The sequence below is a fragment of the Perissodus microlepis genome, chromosome 6 (genome assembly GCF_051167445.1).
Source record: "Perissodus microlepis isolate ML-2025 ecotype Zambia chromosome 6, ASM5116744v1, whole genome shotgun sequence".
Classification (NCBI taxonomy): Eukaryota; Metazoa; Chordata; class Actinopteri; order Cichliformes; family Cichlidae; genus Perissodus; species Perissodus microlepis.
In genome coordinates, this window is record NC_140466.1 from 11,198,495 (window position 1) to 11,215,436 (window position 16,942).

General features: G+C 39.0%; 2 protein-coding genes across 3 annotated transcripts; one reads left to right on the forward strand and one right to left on the reverse strand.

The window, feature by feature from the left end:
• Window positions 1–273: 273 nt before the first annotated feature.
• On the reverse strand, window positions 274–9,126 carry LOC146385167 (pre-B-cell leukemia transcription factor 1-like). 2 transcript variants are annotated; one of them, XM_084930758.1, is made up of 6 exons: window positions 6,699–9,126; window positions 2,863–6,187; window positions 2,622–2,757; window positions 2,426–2,538; window positions 2,128–2,234; window positions 274–739 (listed from the first exon to the last, which is right to left on the reverse strand). In XM_084930758.1, the coding sequence occupies exons 2-5, from the start codon at window positions 2,964–2,966 to the stop codon at window positions 2,183–2,185; spliced, it is 405 nt and encodes a 134-aa protein (XP_084786884.1). In that variant the 5' UTR covers window positions 2,967–6,187; window positions 6,699–9,126; the 3' UTR covers window positions 274–739; window positions 2,128–2,182. The 2 variants fall into 2 exon arrangements, with proteins under 2 accessions (XP_084786884.1, XP_084786885.1); XM_084930759.1 differs by lacking the exon at window positions 6,699–9,126 and having other exon boundaries at window positions 2,863–6,685.
• Window positions 9,127–10,432: 1,306 nt separating this feature from the next.
• mvb12a (multivesicular body subunit 12A) lies at window positions 10,433–15,878 on the forward strand. Its single transcript, XM_084930760.1, has 10 exons — window positions 10,433–10,606; window positions 11,696–11,785; window positions 13,560–13,643; window positions 13,731–13,830; window positions 13,914–14,043; window positions 14,158–14,298; window positions 14,485–14,597; window positions 14,690–14,748; window positions 14,862–14,912; window positions 14,994–15,878. The coding sequence occupies exons 2-10, from the start codon at window positions 11,696–11,698 to the stop codon at window positions 15,078–15,080; spliced, it is 855 nt and encodes a 284-aa protein (XP_084786886.1). The 5' UTR covers window positions 10,433–10,606; the 3' UTR covers window positions 15,081–15,878.
• The last annotated feature ends 1,064 nt before the right edge of the window (window positions 15,879–16,942 follow it).

Genomic DNA, 16,942 nt, shown 5'->3' on the forward strand with positions numbered 1-16,942 from the left:
CGCCAAGAGACAATAAAATCTTGTGAGTATACATGACCTGGTTACAAAGTCCCCAGATGCCAATTTAGATGCAGTGACATATGAATGCCCTCTAGTGGTGTGGAGAGTGGATTGCGCACATAAGCAGCACTGAATGTTCTAGAATGAGACCACAACCCCCTTTCCTCATAACGGTTAAGTTAAAATAATTACCTGTTTAAAGATGAGAGAATTTGAATTTATTTAAATCATATTATACCAAGTTTGTGTCCAAAGTGACTCTACAGAAACTCGTTGAATGACAACGGCTTTATTTGTTAAGTGATGTTTGTCTTGTGATGTGCTTTTATAAAAAGAAAGAAAGATACAATCATAGCTTCAAAACCTAAAAAGAACAGCATGCATCTTTTGCTTTATTAATACAGCGTTAAGATGAAAGGTCCACATCTGGTTTAACAACACATGCAGGCTCTAGTCCTTTTTTTAAGTTATTTTCATTTTATCATTAAAAAGATAGTAGTGTCAGCACAAATAAAATGTGAGAGGTTAAAAATGAATCCCAGAAAGAGGTGTACAAAAGCACCACAAATCCAAATAAAAGAAAAGTTTTGGGGAAGATCTGTCCGTGTTCGTTTGTGACGCCACTTGACGCTGGCCTAGTGGGGAAGGGATAGTATACTGTGAGTTGTGACAGAGCACACGTCGCCTAGAGGTCTGGGTGAGGGAGATATGTGCCACTGTGTCTTCAGCCTCCTTCAACCTGATGAAAAGAACATTCAGTCAGTCTAGATTTTCCTAAATATGTCTGTGAATCTCAGGGAATCTTTATTTTGTTGCATCCACTTTCACTACAGACGTAGTACATCATCAGGTTCACAGTCCATCACACACATCACTGATCGCTCCCCATTAAGCTAAAATACCTATGATGAAATTCTAATCGATACTGTAGAAGGAGTAAAGATTCTTGTAAACAACAAAGGGACAGACAGCAGACGCCACTCCACGAAATAAGTGACCTAAGCCTATCATTCATTCAAACAGATGATCTAAAAATCCTGCTTATGTGTGTTTAAATGTTCGGTCAATAAATCTGATTCTGATACAACAAAAAGCCACAGCCATGACTTTAACCACTATTAGTTTACAGCTGACTCTTCACTTTTAGTGAAATTTATAAGCACGTTTTTGGTCGATGACACACAAGATGCCAGAGAAGTGCAGACTTCAGCTTTTTTTGCGGGGTTTCACAAATATACTGCATTGACTGTTTGGAAATTACAGCCATTTTTATACAAAGTAAATACGGAATTCATTTGTAACAAAATTATATTTCAGTTTGAGCTACGATTTTTATGATGATGACGACTTTTTAGTCTTCTGTAATCTAATGTTAATATTCAGGAGCTGACACAGCAGGAACGATTTTAACATCGAACCTTTTGGGGGGGCTCAGCTCCCAGTTTATACATTAATAAAAGAAGAATAGTTAATAAATAGTTAATAAATTACTTGACTTTTATGTCACAAAATACTTGTTAAGGAAGTGAATAATGCTTCTGGTCAAAGTATTCAGCCCTCTATAACTCTGGAGAAGTCAATTTAACTGGATATCTGTCACAATGTTTCTTTCAAAAGCAGCCTAATTAGTTGTCTAAGATTAATAACAACGAATGACATTCAGTTATGTGGCATTATTTACACTGGAAAAATCAGGCTGATTGCCACCCTGATTTTTCCAGTGTCTGTGTGAGCAGCACAAGTCTTATTTATTCATGACAAGCTTCACTATTGAAGAATCCAGTGCTTATGTGTGTGTGTGCCACATAAAATCAGTATGTTACGATCACAAGACATTTAAACCTGTTTTTGTTCTAACCTGTACCGTCTCCAATAGACTCTAGAATATAACATTAAAATAAAATGACAAACAAAATTAAAATACATGATTATTGTTAATTTTAGGCTACTGCAGTTATTTTCAGGCATGTTAAAGTGAAATCTGGGGCTTCTTGAGCACCCCCTAAAATGGGTTCAAACTCGCAGTGCAATATGGGTAAAATGTGGCTATAGCACCTTGTTTCATACTCATAGCATGTTTCATAGCAGATGAGGCTAGAACAGCAATGTGTTAGACTAACTACTCACATGGAGGCAGAGAGGATGAAGAACAGCACCTCCAGTGACTCCTCAAAGCCTCCCATCAGGTGGGGTACATATTGCTGGGTATCCTCCCGTTGGCACATCGGGGGACACTTGAAGAAAACGTTTTCCACACATGCATGAAGAAAAGATTTGCACACACATTTCCATAATCAAAAAAAAAAACAGACACCTGGTGGCTCTTCTTTGAAAGTGTGATAAATATTTTTATTTTTCTCATCTGGCCATCTTCTGAAGGTTTCCACATTTTCATTTAGAGAAAGGTAACCTTGAGGGTGTATACCTGAGTTTGGTGTAGCTGGAGAGTTGGCTTGGCTGGAAAGCGAAGACACACTCCTGGAACTTTGCAATATTCTTCTTATACCGAATCCTCTTGTTTCCAAACCAGTTGGCTATCTGAAAGAATTAAGATAAGAAAAGGGAGCAAGTCAGCTGGCTTCTTTAGATTAAACCAAGTACTATATCTGGTCTTTTTTAACCTGAGAAACAGTCATGCCGCACTTCTTGGCCAGCTCCTCCTTGACTTCCTCATTAGGGTAAGGGTTGGCCAGATGGGAATAAAAATATTCATTCAAAATCTCTGTTGCCTGTTTGCTGAAATTCCTGCGTTTCCGTCTGATGGCAATACATATATAAAACACTATTTAATTTAAAAAATGCTGGCAGACACTTGAAGACTAAACTTAAAGATGAGGCAAGGAAATAAATATGAAAACCAACCTTGCATCCAGGAACCTGGAACGTAGGATCATGACAGCTTTACACGTGCTCTGCTTTAACTGCGTCTGGATAGCCCTGAACTTACGGTGGATGATTGAAACCATTCACTCAATCTCTTTGGATGAGATGGGTCGCGTGCGGGACTGCTCCCTCAGCAAGTTGATCACATGGCTGGTGAATTCATTGCAAGCCTGATTGGGATGAAGGCAAAGAGTTCAGGCGTGAATGTGACCAAGAGGGCCAAAGACAAGAATTCTAACACACCTCAGTGATGTAGTCGACACCCTTGCCTGTTCACCTAAAGTCTCTTAACAACACCTGTTCATATCTTTCCAGTTCCGTATGGTAAATCTCTCAAATTTGAGAGAGTTTCTCTTTGTAGTCCACATGTTCTAAGCTCCCATCATCAGGCGTTCCTCCGGCTGCTGCAGCCACCACTGCTGCAGAGGCTCCACCCTTCTCTGGACCAGCAACCCCCTCTGCTAACAGCATATTGTCCAGTCACATTATCTGAGCATCTGGAGGGTCTTCTTGCTGGACACCTTGGATACTCAGGGCTATAGAGCAGAATATAAACTGTGATGGCCACAATAGATTCGAAATAAATCAATCAAGTTCAAGACATGCAGCATGTCAAGCATCTCCACTCTTCACATATACTTCATTTTTTCATTTTCTGACACATTTTTGAATAGTTTGTACTGAATTTAAAAACTACTTGAACTGATAAGATCTTAATATGTTCACAATGTGGAGCATCTTTTAATCAGTGGCAAATAGAAGGTAGATACAAAAAGTCAAAAGGAGCTGACAAAAAAAAAATGGGAGAATCATTCCCTATCCTGCTTGTGTAATACTGCCATCAGAATTTCAACCTCCGCTGTGTAGATTTAGAAAACAGCATGAACAGTACAATCAACCCCAAAGACATTCAAACTTTTTAAGATTAATCTTAATATTCTGATTTGACTAGTCAGTCGCCTCTAAGCCGCGTGGCTTTAAGGTGATAATGATAGTGAAGCAATGCATTCAAATGTTGCAGAAAAAAAAATTAACCAGCACAAACCAGCAACGCTGCATCAGCAGAACACTTTAATGGTTCAATTCAATTTCATTAATGCAACACCAGTTCTCAGCAGTCTTTACTTTGTACAAAGACCCTACAGTTTTAAACTGATGACCCCAACGATCCATCGCCTATGAGCAAGCATAGTTTCAATTCAGTTTGATTTATATAGTGCCAAATCACAACAATAGTTGCCTCAAGGCACTTAATATTGTAAGGTAAAGACCTTAGTGTCTTAGTTGCTATGGTAGCAATGGCATCTTTCCTTATCAAGTCCAAGGAAAAGAAAATGCAAGAGACACACACACACTCATCTTCACCCACATGCTGTTAATTAATTAACACCAACTCTTAAGGAGCATCAAAACACTCAGTGAAAAAAATTAAAGCTCATTTGAGAGGTTGTTAATGCGCACAGTTATGCAAATCAGACGGCAATTACAAGGCAGTTTCAGGTAGCATCTCCCATTCATAGTGTCTAACAAGTGCTGTGACAGCCTTTGTATCTTCACATCCAGCTTAACCTCTGCAGAAATTAGAGAAACGCACCGCAGTACACCAACGCTGTGATCACTTTATAAGGCACACCAGTGAACCGTATTACTGTAGAGCACTAGTACTACACTGGTCTCATACAACAGTATTTTTAAGATGTTCAGTATCGCATAATTAAAGTATAAGTAGACAGCAATTAGCAGACTGATGTGCCACACTGACAACTACATCAGATGTAATCCAGAACTGCAATATTTAACACACTTCTAATGTAGCTTCTATGTATGTGTGTGTGAGCTTCTCCAAAGCCAGTAGATCACAAACAGTAAAGATCAGAGTATCCCCACCCCCAGTTTTTCTCTGTGCCTGCACTGCTCATTTATCGCCCTCTGTGATGCTCCCTGATGATACTTTACATAATTTGCTGTTTGTAGTTGTGGATTCTGGCACATATTACCAATATGATCCAAAGAAACAAGATTAAGAATTCATACAATATAATTGGTTGGATATGATTAACAGCCACAGCTGCACACAGGCAAGCATCCTAGCTAGAGTATGAATATTTAACAGCACATTTCAAAGTGCACTTTTTTTTTTGACGGCCCCCAAAAGATCTTTTTTGTTCCAACGATCCTGCTGCTAGTTCTGAACTCAGCCCCGCTATTTTCCTCTCATATTTTATAAGTTTCACTTTCAGCTTGTGTTGCTCACATTCATTTAAACTACCTCTGTAAAAAAGAGCATAAAATAACAGATAAATAACAGAAGATTAACAGAAGAATTCATGCTGGTTCATTTGATTAACAAGGTCCAAAAGGATAGTTATTCATCGCAACACTTAAACGTCATTCTTGTTACTATTGTTTTACCACATTGAAAGGTGTATCCCTAAAATTTACTGGTGAGGCATAAGAGTGGTATCGTTATTTGTATTTAACAAAAAGCCAGTATTTTCCAAAATCTCAAACAACTTAGTGCAGTTTACACTGACTTGGTCATACAGAAGGTTGTGAGCTTAGCACCTCTCAGGAAAACTATAGTAAAAAGAAGTATCCTGTGTTTTTGAGAAAATAAAATACATTTTCTTAATTAATTACCTTGCTATGTCGACATAAATAAAGTATTTTCTTATCTTAAGATGAGCTGATTGGAAAGCATATGATCTATGCTGGTTTCCAAATTCTACCAAACTATTTTTGTTACACACGCGCGCGCCTTTCTTTATGTCATCTTTTCCAGCCCTCATTTTCCCCTTTGTGAATCTGGGCTCTTAGTTTGAAAATAAGCAGGTGAGACAACTACTTACCTTGGAAACTCTGAATCCTTCTTGCTGCCACCCTTAAGCTTCCTGTTTCCAAGCTAACTGAGGTAACACCAAGGAGTACGGTGCAGTTTGTACTTTTTTGGGGTGGTTTTTTTTCAACAAGGAAAAAGTTGCCGACTGATATTAAATTACAAATCTTTCCTGCCTAGTTAAATATAGATTTGTTCACTTACTGCAAATTCAAAATGAGTTTGGAATAAATGCAGGATAAGAAAAGCAGGAGTATTATTGTGAGTCTAAAGTCACTGAGTCAGTCTTTCTTCTTCCATATAAACAATTAGACCTATTTAAACATTGCATCATCTCAACCGCTGGCACAGATTCCTAATGTCAATCACCCAGATTAGACGATCCTGTTGCTCCCATGTATTTCTCAGTCAAAAGCGTCTGTTGTTATGACGCTCCTCCTGCAGTAGCGCTTCTAGCCTTTTCACCATCTGAGCATTTGGAGGAGAGCATCATCAAAAATCATCAAGAAAGCCAGCAGAGAATGAGTTTTGGAAAAATACCGTGGCAAACTGTTGGGGATAGAGTATGACACACTGAGCACAAGAGCAGGAGAGGGAGAAAGAGAGATGCATTAATGACAAGTTTCATGAGGACGGGAGAAAATGTAGACAAACTAGTGTACATCCTGCTTATGTGTCTCCAATCTCTCTCTTGCTCTCTGCCACAGATGTGTCATCTGTCATGTCATGTGAGTCACTACCTAAGATATGAATAGCAAATTAAATCTTCAAAAGGGATACAGTTTATTTGCAGTCTTGTTTAAATCCCTTATCCTTACACACTGACTGACCACGAGTCATTCAAATGTAATAAAAAGTCAACTTTAAGCCTAAAATTAACCACAATAATGAATTTGATGAGAGTAGAAGTCTTGTATTAGCATGCAATGTGTCTTTACTGGTTGATAAATATAGATAGAAAGCTACATATGCATCTTACCTGTCTTTTCTTTGGTCTCACACAGGACGCTGAAGAGGGCAGGCTTCATTCTGTGGCAATTTAAAGCATGTTTCCTTTCATGGAAAATCATAGAATGTGGCTGAAAGACAAAAGAGTTTGCATTAAAAAAAACAATTCTTTGTTATTATCAGTCATTTACAACCATAAAAAAATGCTCTTATCTAACACATAAAGCAATTTTCCACAAATGAACTTTGACCCTGGAGTCTTCTATTGATAAACCATCAGAGGTGAGAACGCAGACATACTTTGCACGGTCACCTGTCTAATGCAAAGTTTTTGCTATGACTAATTGCAACAACACTGATCATTTTTCAGTAAATTCACAGTAAAACAAGCACCCAGAAGACAAAACCAGAGTATTTCTGGTTTTTATTTTTTTGCTAGAAAATGCTAAGTCTTTGGAAGCCAATAAAGGGAGAGGAGCTAAAATGTCTTGTTTCAGATGGTGGAAGAACGAATGAATTGCTGCCGAAGTCCAGTATTCTAAAGATTCATGAATGGCACTGTGTGTTGAAGGGGTTCCGGCAGTCTTATAAGTAAATTACAGCAGATACACGGTGAATACACTCATATAACAAATAAAAAAAAATCAGATCAAGAACTCCTTACTTAGATCAAATCCTTTCTCGTTTTTTCTCTGGTTTATTTAGTCATTATTTAGCATTACTGCCACATTGGTCATTGAATCACTGGTGACTTGCAAACTCAGCTTTGTATTTATAGTGAGATGATGGATCCTGTTGGTCTGGGCTATGGGATAAAGATGGAGATATTCTGAGGTGCAAAAGGATTCAGCAGTATTGGGGGTTGGTAGTTTCAGTGTGTGATGAGTGAGAAGTGGAACCACCATTCAACTCAGAGGGATACCGAATCCCTCCAATCCAGTGTCTCAAATCTAATTCTCACGTTGTACCTCTGTTATTACCTGGCCTGGGCCTCATCCAGACTCTCATCTGTGATGATCTGCTGGAGGAGGTCACCGATGTCCTGCAGCGGTTGGCAATTGTTATGGCATTTCCTATTATTGTGTGGCTCATCCACTTCCTCTCCAGTTAAACCAATGTGACACAATATCTGGTGGGCTCTGTTCTCCATACCTCCAATGTGGCACCAGTGTGGAGGGAAAGATGGGAGCAGGGTAACTATAAACGAAGTTCTTTCTCCAACTTTCCGCGCTCACAGCAAACTGAAAGGTTTCCCACAAAAACGGAAAGGTAAGAGCGGTGTGGCCTCAGCAGCAAGGATACTCGCTATTTACTAATATGAGAAAATAATAGCCGGGGACCAAAAGCTCTTTTTCTTTGGCAAGAGAGGGCACAGCTCGCTGAATATTTTTTTTCTGTTATTTTAATGAGCAGCGTGGCGCGCACAGGTTCTGGAGGGTGAAAAATCTCAAAGAGAAAGAAAGCAGGCTGTTTACATGGAGGTCTTGGCAACAAAATGACAACAACTGCCAAACTCGCCAACTCGTTGCTGCTTTGGAATACTCAGTCTCTTTTTCAAACGCCAATGAAATACTACAGAAAACAAAACAGATACGCCAAATGACTTTCCCACTGTGTGAAACAGTTGTGTGTATTACGTTAAAGCTGGCTATCTCGTAACCTGAGAGCCTTTCTCATGCCGTCGTCTTCGCCTGCTCTCCTTTTATCCCCAAATGCCTACTCGTTCATTAAAAGCGCAAACCGACAGGGTCAGTAAACATGCTCATTCGCGATTAACTTTATCCATCTGGTTCGACCCAAGATCCCCACAGCCACGTTTGTATCATTTATTGTTGGTAATTCCTGTTTGCGCGTACCACCACCCTTCCAAGGGAAACGCCGTGGAGCAGCACTGCCCACTGTCAAGTCAGACAACAGGGAAAAGACGATTTCCGCTTGTAACTGTTTTTAATCACAGTGAATTTGGTCGTCTTGGCATGGACTGCTGGCTTTTATTACTTCTGTTTATCGGCTTAACTGGAAGCATTAGAATCATAATTTCACTACAAACAGCGTATGCAGATGTTTGGAGTCTGTACCCCGGGGCAGGTCGTCGCTGTCTTAAGTTACCATCCATAGCACTCATTGATCGCATAGAGACATTTAGTAGTAAACTCATTTACATTAAATTATAAGTAAAATAAATTTAAAAAGTCTAAATGCAGTAAACCCACACAGAAGGGGGTGTACAAGAAGTTAGTCCTGCAAAACTTCAAGTCTTCCAAGTTTTAATTTGAACTCGACACTGTGACACTGACCATCTTCCAGACTTGTTCTCTGCTTGTTCTCTGTGGCTGCCTTTACGCAGTTCTGCATCAGTAAGTATGTCGGCGGGCTCCGGGGAGTGCTGCTCTTTGATTTGAAACCGCGAAGAAGTCGTCATTTCGCTGTGGAGACCATTTTGGCTGGTGGTGCTTAAGACGATGATACCCCCATGGCTAGTATCAGCTGGTTTTGTAGGGTTTTTATTGTGGGATCATAGTTTTACTGTAACACAGGTGGCACTAACACTAAATTATTGTTGTATTCTCACAACATCTCAAAACGGACATGTATTATGTATTATTGAAACCGCACGTCTCTCTCTCTCTCTCTCTCTCTCTCTCTCTCTCTCTCTCACTATATATATATATATATATATATATATATATATATATATATATATATATATATATATATATATGTCTACAACATTACTCTTTACATCAGGGGCCACAGTGGGCTCTCACACACCTTCCAGTGTTTTGGTTGTGAGTGTGTGTTTAACACTGAAATAAATGTGACAGAGACTTCATGCATTTCAGGCTGAACTGCTGAAAAGACGATTGAATCCCTTGACAGTAAGCGACAGAGTGACGCTCATACTCAGTCCATCTTTTTCATATTTATTTATGAACTCGCACGCAGGCGGCTGCATGCACCCCCTGCAAGCAGATATGCAAATGTGTCCATGGGACACACACAGACATGCAGTTTACCTCATCTACCCCTTGTTTTACTCTCAGCAGATTACAGCTGGCTCCTTCTCATTAATTACCTACTAATTAACTGGCCAATCAACCAATAAAGCTAAGTGCACTGGATAAGCACTGACTTCCTTCCTCGTCCACAGTCCACCTGCTCGACCCACCCCCGCTCTTGCATGCACGCACACAAACACACACGCATACTGCCATCCATTCTGCATGTTGCCATGCCAACAGGGACCTAAGCCCCTCCGGTTGATGCTTGCAATCAAGGGTCTTTTTTCTGGTTTTCATACACACACACAAACCGACACACAAACACACACATTAGGATTACGAGGACTGTCTGGTAGTTTATAATTATTCACAGTTTTAGCTTCTCACTCGCTACTAAAAGCATGTAAAAGGGGCAAACGTGTGTTTTCCTTTCTTTAAATTGTTGAATAATTTCATTTACAACAAATAAGAAAGGATAGAATAGTGCAACGTTAGGAAGTATTCTGTAGACTGTATGTGAAGGAAAATGTCACCCAGAGCATTCCTTCATTCGTTGATTTATTAATTCTTGCTTGTGCAGAGATAGTGGATTGTAGCACAAAAAATAAACATCTATGTTCTGTTAGGCAGAGAGATTAAATGAGGCAAAGTGTTTCTTCTATCGTTAATTCTAACACTTTTTTGAAGCAATGGAAGCTTTGAAAATTTGAGCCGTATTCTCACGCAACTGCTGCCATCTAGCGTTCATAAGGGAGTTTGTTTTATAAAGCTGACGTCATGCCTCGGAGGATGACGGGAGTTGGAGTCGGGACGGAGTCAGAGTACTTCCTGCTCCTACGAGGACGTCCAGGAAAATTTCCGTTGATACTAAAAAGTTTTTCTTTCACCTCGGAAAAGAACACCACCTCGGAGAGCCAAAAGTTAATACATATACAGAGTAAGTGTGTATTTTTATAATTACACGAATGAGCTCACGAAGCGGTGAATATTTGGCTTATTTAACAAAGAAGCGGTGAAGTTTTGTCATCGGAACAATCGCTAATGCCACATAAGCTAGTCTTGACAGGGATGTTAATAATTTCAGGTGTTGTTATTAATAAATGTAACAATAAACACATGTTACGAAAGGCAGACGTGTGATGACGTGTGTTTAAAATTGTGGATAGGGAAGTTTAGCAGCTGTTTTAAGATACCTGCATCTGGCTGGTGTCGATTTCCTCAACCGCTGACCAAAATAGAGCTCAAGTTATAACAATAGCAGGCACTATGTCAGGAAGTTTGATCAAGTAAATAGAAGTTATTACAAAAAAATTCAATGGTGAAATCATGAATTGCTGAGATTTTTTTTCATCTTCATTTAAAATCTGAGCTTTATATGCTTGTTTGTCTTTCTGTTACATTGTGACTTTGTTGTTGTTCCAATGTGCTAGTCGGTTTTGTTTAGTCAAATGTGCTTGTTTGAACAATTAACCACGCAGTAAAAAGTCTTTACCAGTAGAAATGTGTTTATGTTTATGGGTGCCATGTAGCCAAAAGTTGAGTAAATGCTTAAAAAAACAAAGAAATTAAAATCTATATTAAAAGGGATGCAAGTGGATTAAATACTTCTGCTGCTGTTTAAGATGAACTCTTACACTGAATAGTGTCATTCTCTGCCCTAATATATATGGACGACAGCCTGAATAGGATGTCGTCCATACATATATATTAGGGCAGAGAATGACACTATTCAGCGTAAGAGTTCATCTAAAGGTAATTTCGACCTAATTGAGTTCCCATTTAGGAGTCACATGAACTAAACGATTTGGGTGTGACAATGCCTCAGTCTCCGAGGGAACATGTTATTGTACACGCATTGAAATTGAAAAAAACAGATAAGCTTTGAGAAAGTTTGTATTAGAATGACAATCCAAAAACATCCTTGGGCAATAAGAAGACATAATTTATGTTAAGACCAACCATTAAACCATTTTGTACCTTGTTTACCTTCCATATTTATTAAAACTTTTGTTTGTGTCTTCCTCAGATGTCTTTGATGGAACGTGGGAATGTCCGGCCAGTGACCGCTGTGGCCTGGGCCTCCAACTCTGGCACTTGCCCCAAAGATTTCAACCTTGTAATAACAGAGATAGATTATAGATATTTCATTTTACTTAACTCCAACCACAAAGTTTGCAGGAGAATTACAATAAAATCTCTTGTCCTTGTTCTAGGGTCGCAATCACCTAGAGACTAGTTAGCAACTGCTTGGTGACCTCCAGTCTCTTGGGAAAAATTTGCATCTCCTTATTGGGTGCAAGTAGTTGCTGGAAATTGCTAGCAGTTGGCGGGAAATTGATAAGCTCCAGCAATACATGCAATACATTGATTGCATTCAACAATTATTCGTGGTGAATCAGCTAGGATTACAAATCCGTTGCTGTCGATATACACAGAAATTCACTTGAACTACTTACGTTTAGAGTTCAGCCAGAATCTTTTTGATTTTAAACAGAAATTCCTCCTGATGTGATGTGGTTGCTGCAGATGCTCGCTGCCCTTGTTTTTCTATAGGAATATAACCAAAATACAAGCCAGTTGAGTTGAGTCCCCTGTTCTAAAGAGACACATTGCAGTTGTGCTGAGTTGCACAGACTTGACTCAGATTGATTGTTACAAATTAGATGGGATTTACTTCCAAACCTTTGCTAATCTGTCTGATTGCATTTAGTCCCAGTCAGATCACAATTGTACTGAAACAGGTTGCCTCCACCAGGTGACCTGTGCAAAGGTGTTGCACACTCAACTTCTGGGTAACCAGACGGTCGCTGCAACAAAACAAGTCCGCGTGTTAAGTATAAATTACAAGTGACTGTGACAACCACAAGCTTTTTATTGACACATCCTATTTGGGGTGGCTGTAGTTTAGGAGACAGAGCAGGTCACCAACTAATCGGAAGGGGGTAGTTCGATCCTCATCTGCTTCAGTCCGCATGCCAAATATCCTTGGGCAAGATACTTATTCTAAGTTGCTCTCAGCTGCATCCTTTAGAGTATGAATGTTAGATAGAAAGCACTTACACAGGAAAAGCATAGAAATAAGTGTCTGTGTGAATGGGTGAATGAGGCAAGTTGTATAAAGCGCTTTGAGTAGAAAGCACTGTATAGGACCCAGTACATTTACCAAACCTTTTTGACCCAATGATAGCCAGCAACCTCTACAACAAGAGGACTCTTTGTGCTCATTGAGTAGAAGAGTATTTTTTTCCTTGATAAATTAACTTGTATAGTAAGTAATAGCCTGGGAAGTGGGATTTTCAGAAAGTAAGCTTAAGCATCTTAATATATATACAGTGGTCCCTCGTTCATTGCGGGAGTTGCATTCTAAAAATAACCTGCGATAAGTGTATTCCGCAAAGTAGGCAACTTTATTTTTTACAGTTATTATAGAAGGCCACGAAAGGTGAACCGCGTTATAGCGAGGGACCATTGTATATTAAAACAGCCTTGGTCTTTATAGTTAACATTCCTGTTCATAACTTCCCTGTGCACTCCAACATTTTATCAAACTTTGGCCGCTATTGGCTTAAAAAAAACAACAACATGGCAGTAGCCATAAAAACAAGAATCCACAAACAAGTGGGTGATGTCACAGTGCCAATTTCCATTTTTTGGAAACATATTTCAAACATATTTGTGCTGATGGCCAGTATTTTGGTCCCAAATGCAACTCTGAAGGAGAACAGTTAAACAAATGTGCAATGATTCTTTTCTGTTGAATCCAAAATCCCAACTTTTAAACTGACTGACTCAAGCTGACTCAAATTTTCATGGTAGTTGCTTATTTTGAAATAAATCAAATGTGTTTGTGATGCCACAGCTGTCTCACTGTACCTCCCTGTTTTCTGCAGATCAGCCTCACAGAAGATGGAGCATCAGCAAATTTTACACGCACCTTTGGGATGAAGTCTGGATATTACCTCTGTTATAGCAAGGTGAACAAAAAATGCGAACTTATACATGTATTACCTTTGTATAACCACAATACATCATTTATTTTTCTAAATTTTCCATAAATGCAGGACTCAGCAGGTGGTATGGTAGTGTCTGACATCCGGATTATTTCTGATAAGGACTCACTTCCTCATGGTTACTGCTTTATAGCCGAACATCTTGAGCCAAGTGAGCACACACACATTCATACTTATTTAGCAGAATGCATCATATTCATTCACTTCTGACCTACCGTGTGATTGTTTGTCCAGAGTCCACAGTTTCCAAGAAAAAACGTGTGTGCGTACGCATCGTCCCAGTGGGCAGTGTGGAAACAGCTGTGTTGGATATCAAGCTGACATCCAAAAGCAAAATGATGTTGCAGCATTACACATTTGTGGGGTACATTCAGATACATGGACTTTTGTCTTGGGCCTGTTTTATCAAAGCATTTTCATGAACTTTTATGAATATTATGTTGCATATAATTTGTCATTACATGCACTTTTTCTTCAGAGACATCCACGGCTATGTGCTGTGGTACAGAAAAGGTTACTTTTCTAAACCCACGCCTCAAGCCAAGCCCCGCAGTGTCAGCCTGGACATCCGCCAACTTTCCTTAGAGCAGCAGTCTCCTCCTCTACCCCTCAGACCTAGGTACAAAGCCTATGTATATTTAAAATGGAGATGTTATTATCAAAATGTCACATATGTCTCTTATTAGAAGTGTATATAGTTAAAAAATTATAGCGATGTGACATTATTACAGCAAAGTGTATTATCTTGGAGGCGTTTTACTCTTGTGGTTGACATCTTATTTGTTTATCTTGTTTATTTCTGCAGCAACCCTCCTCCTCCTCAATTGCCACCCAGCAGACTTAGTCACAGACGCCACACTCTTCAAACAAAGGATGAGTTAGACAAACCTGCTGATGGAAGCATCCATGGAATTACAGGTACCGTGGGTCTCTCGTCACACAAAGGGCTTCTTATTTACGCTTCTCACCGCAGAGACCCACTCACCTAGGCATACTCTTATTCTCTGCAGCTCTAGATGGAGTTCCTTTCAGCCTCCACCCAAAATTTGAAACCCAGGCAAATGAGACGGTATGTTTCAAGTTTTCAGTATTCAAGGGATGGATTCCAATGCCAAATACCGCTGACTTTCCTTTGTCATCCCAATTCTTTTATACAATTATCTTTGACTATTTTTGTCTTAGAACTCGGATTTGAATATTCCCATAAAATCTCTCCAAGACATTGAAAATGAGGTAAGTTCTCATCTGATACTTTTTATTGGGTATATAAATTGAGAATATTGCCACATTGTTTTTTGATTATTTTTTCCCCAGTATAACTACACTTTCTCCGTGGAGGAAAATGCTGCCAAGAGGATCAGACCATCAGTACAGATGGCAGGGATCCCGTCAACTCAGTGATGCTTACACTTTGTCAAAGTTACAAAATAAAATGTTCTGTTATTCTGTTCTCTCCAGAGGGCATTTGCCAATCATGCTACAAGTAAAGGATAATCATCCCTCCAGTTAGGTTTATATTTTCAGGCTTTAAAAGGTCTACTCTGGAGACCCCTATTTAAGTCTTGATCCAGATTTCCATTTTCAAGCGTTTAAAGTTTCTATCTGCCAAAGACAAGGCCTATTTTAGCAAGGTCCTAAATGTAAGTGCCTTTAAAAGTATAACGGCTCCTTTCTGGTTAAAGATGTTGTAAACATATGGCTTAAGTTCATTCTTTTCTTTAACACACTTAATTTCCAAATTTAGAAAACTTCTGTGCCGACATACGAAGGTGCACCTTCGTTTGCTCTGTTGTGTGGTGTCCAATACAGTTTACCGTTAGATATTTTTGAAGAATTGTACTAAGTGGCCTTAGTGAATACATTTTCCTACAAATGATGACTCATTAGATACACTAATATATCTCAATATAGACTATGGTGCATTTCTTATATGAAGAATACTATCATTTTTTTATTATTTCAAAAAAATGTGTACATAAATATAAATATGTTATTTAAAGGTGAATATAGTAAATTGGATCATTTTTGAAACACTTTCTCTGTATATTAGTTACTTAAAGATTTGTGGTAATAAGGAGAGCTCATCACTTTTTTTGTTTGTTTTTTTTTAAGACCAAATATTTCATCAGTGTATAATGTCGTTTTACTATCTCTTTAACATGTGCTACATGGGGAAAATAAAAACCTGAGAACAATAAACATGTGTGTTGGTTTAAATACTATAACTTACAAAAACAAAAAAACTGTCCAGAGGTACATGTGACCGGTTAAGCTTCAAGGCTTGTGAAAAGGCCTGCTGATATCGTGCTGTTCTAGATGACATACTATGGTTTCATTACAGCAGCAGTGAAGCTATTAGGAATTTATTATGTTGAGGGTGTTGTGGTGGTTAGCAGTGTTACCTCACAGCAAGAAGTCTCCACCATCTGGCCGATGCCTTTCTGTGTGGCGTTTGCATGTTCTCTCCATCTTTGTGTGGGTTCTCTCCAAGTACTCTGGCTTCCTCCCACAATCCAAAGACATAATTAGTGGCGTTAGGTTAATTGATGGTAATACATTTCCCTTAGGTGTGAGTGTGGATGGTTGTCTTTCTCTATGTGTTAGCCCTGCGATAGACTGGCAACCCGTCCAGTCCGCCTCTTACCCTATAACAGCTGTGATAGGCGCCAGCTGAAGAGAATGGATGAATGGTTATTTTCCACTTTTCATGTAAAGAAAACAAAGAACCAGATTTTCTGGTTGGGTGACTTTCCAGCTTAATACTGCCACCTGCTGTCCTAAACCAGAGTTTTTATGCTGAGGAGCTTCCTTTTATAATAAATTATTATCAGTCTGCATATAAGGATTTTATTAAGCTCTAATGTTTCCTTTTACTTTTCCCTTTGTGTCCTTTGTATTCAAGGTGATAAATTGAAAAATTAATTTCTTAGCTGTTAAGTGAAAATACTTCCTATTTGGGAGCCGTTTAAAATATTTTTTTAAAAACAGATGCAAAGGGATATATATATATATGCACATACGAGCTGCTCAGTCATGCCATGAAGCTCCTGGCATACAGTTTTTGTGCTGAAGTTAATGCCAGAGGCAGTTTGAAAGTTTGGCATTATTAAGTCAGCAGAGTGTTGGTAATTTTAATGCACTATGCACCCCGACATTCAGTGACTCTGTTCTTTAAGGTTACGTGGTCTACCACTTCATGGCTGAGTTGCTGTGGTTCCTCAACACTTCCACTTTGCATTAATACCACATACAGCTCTCTGTGG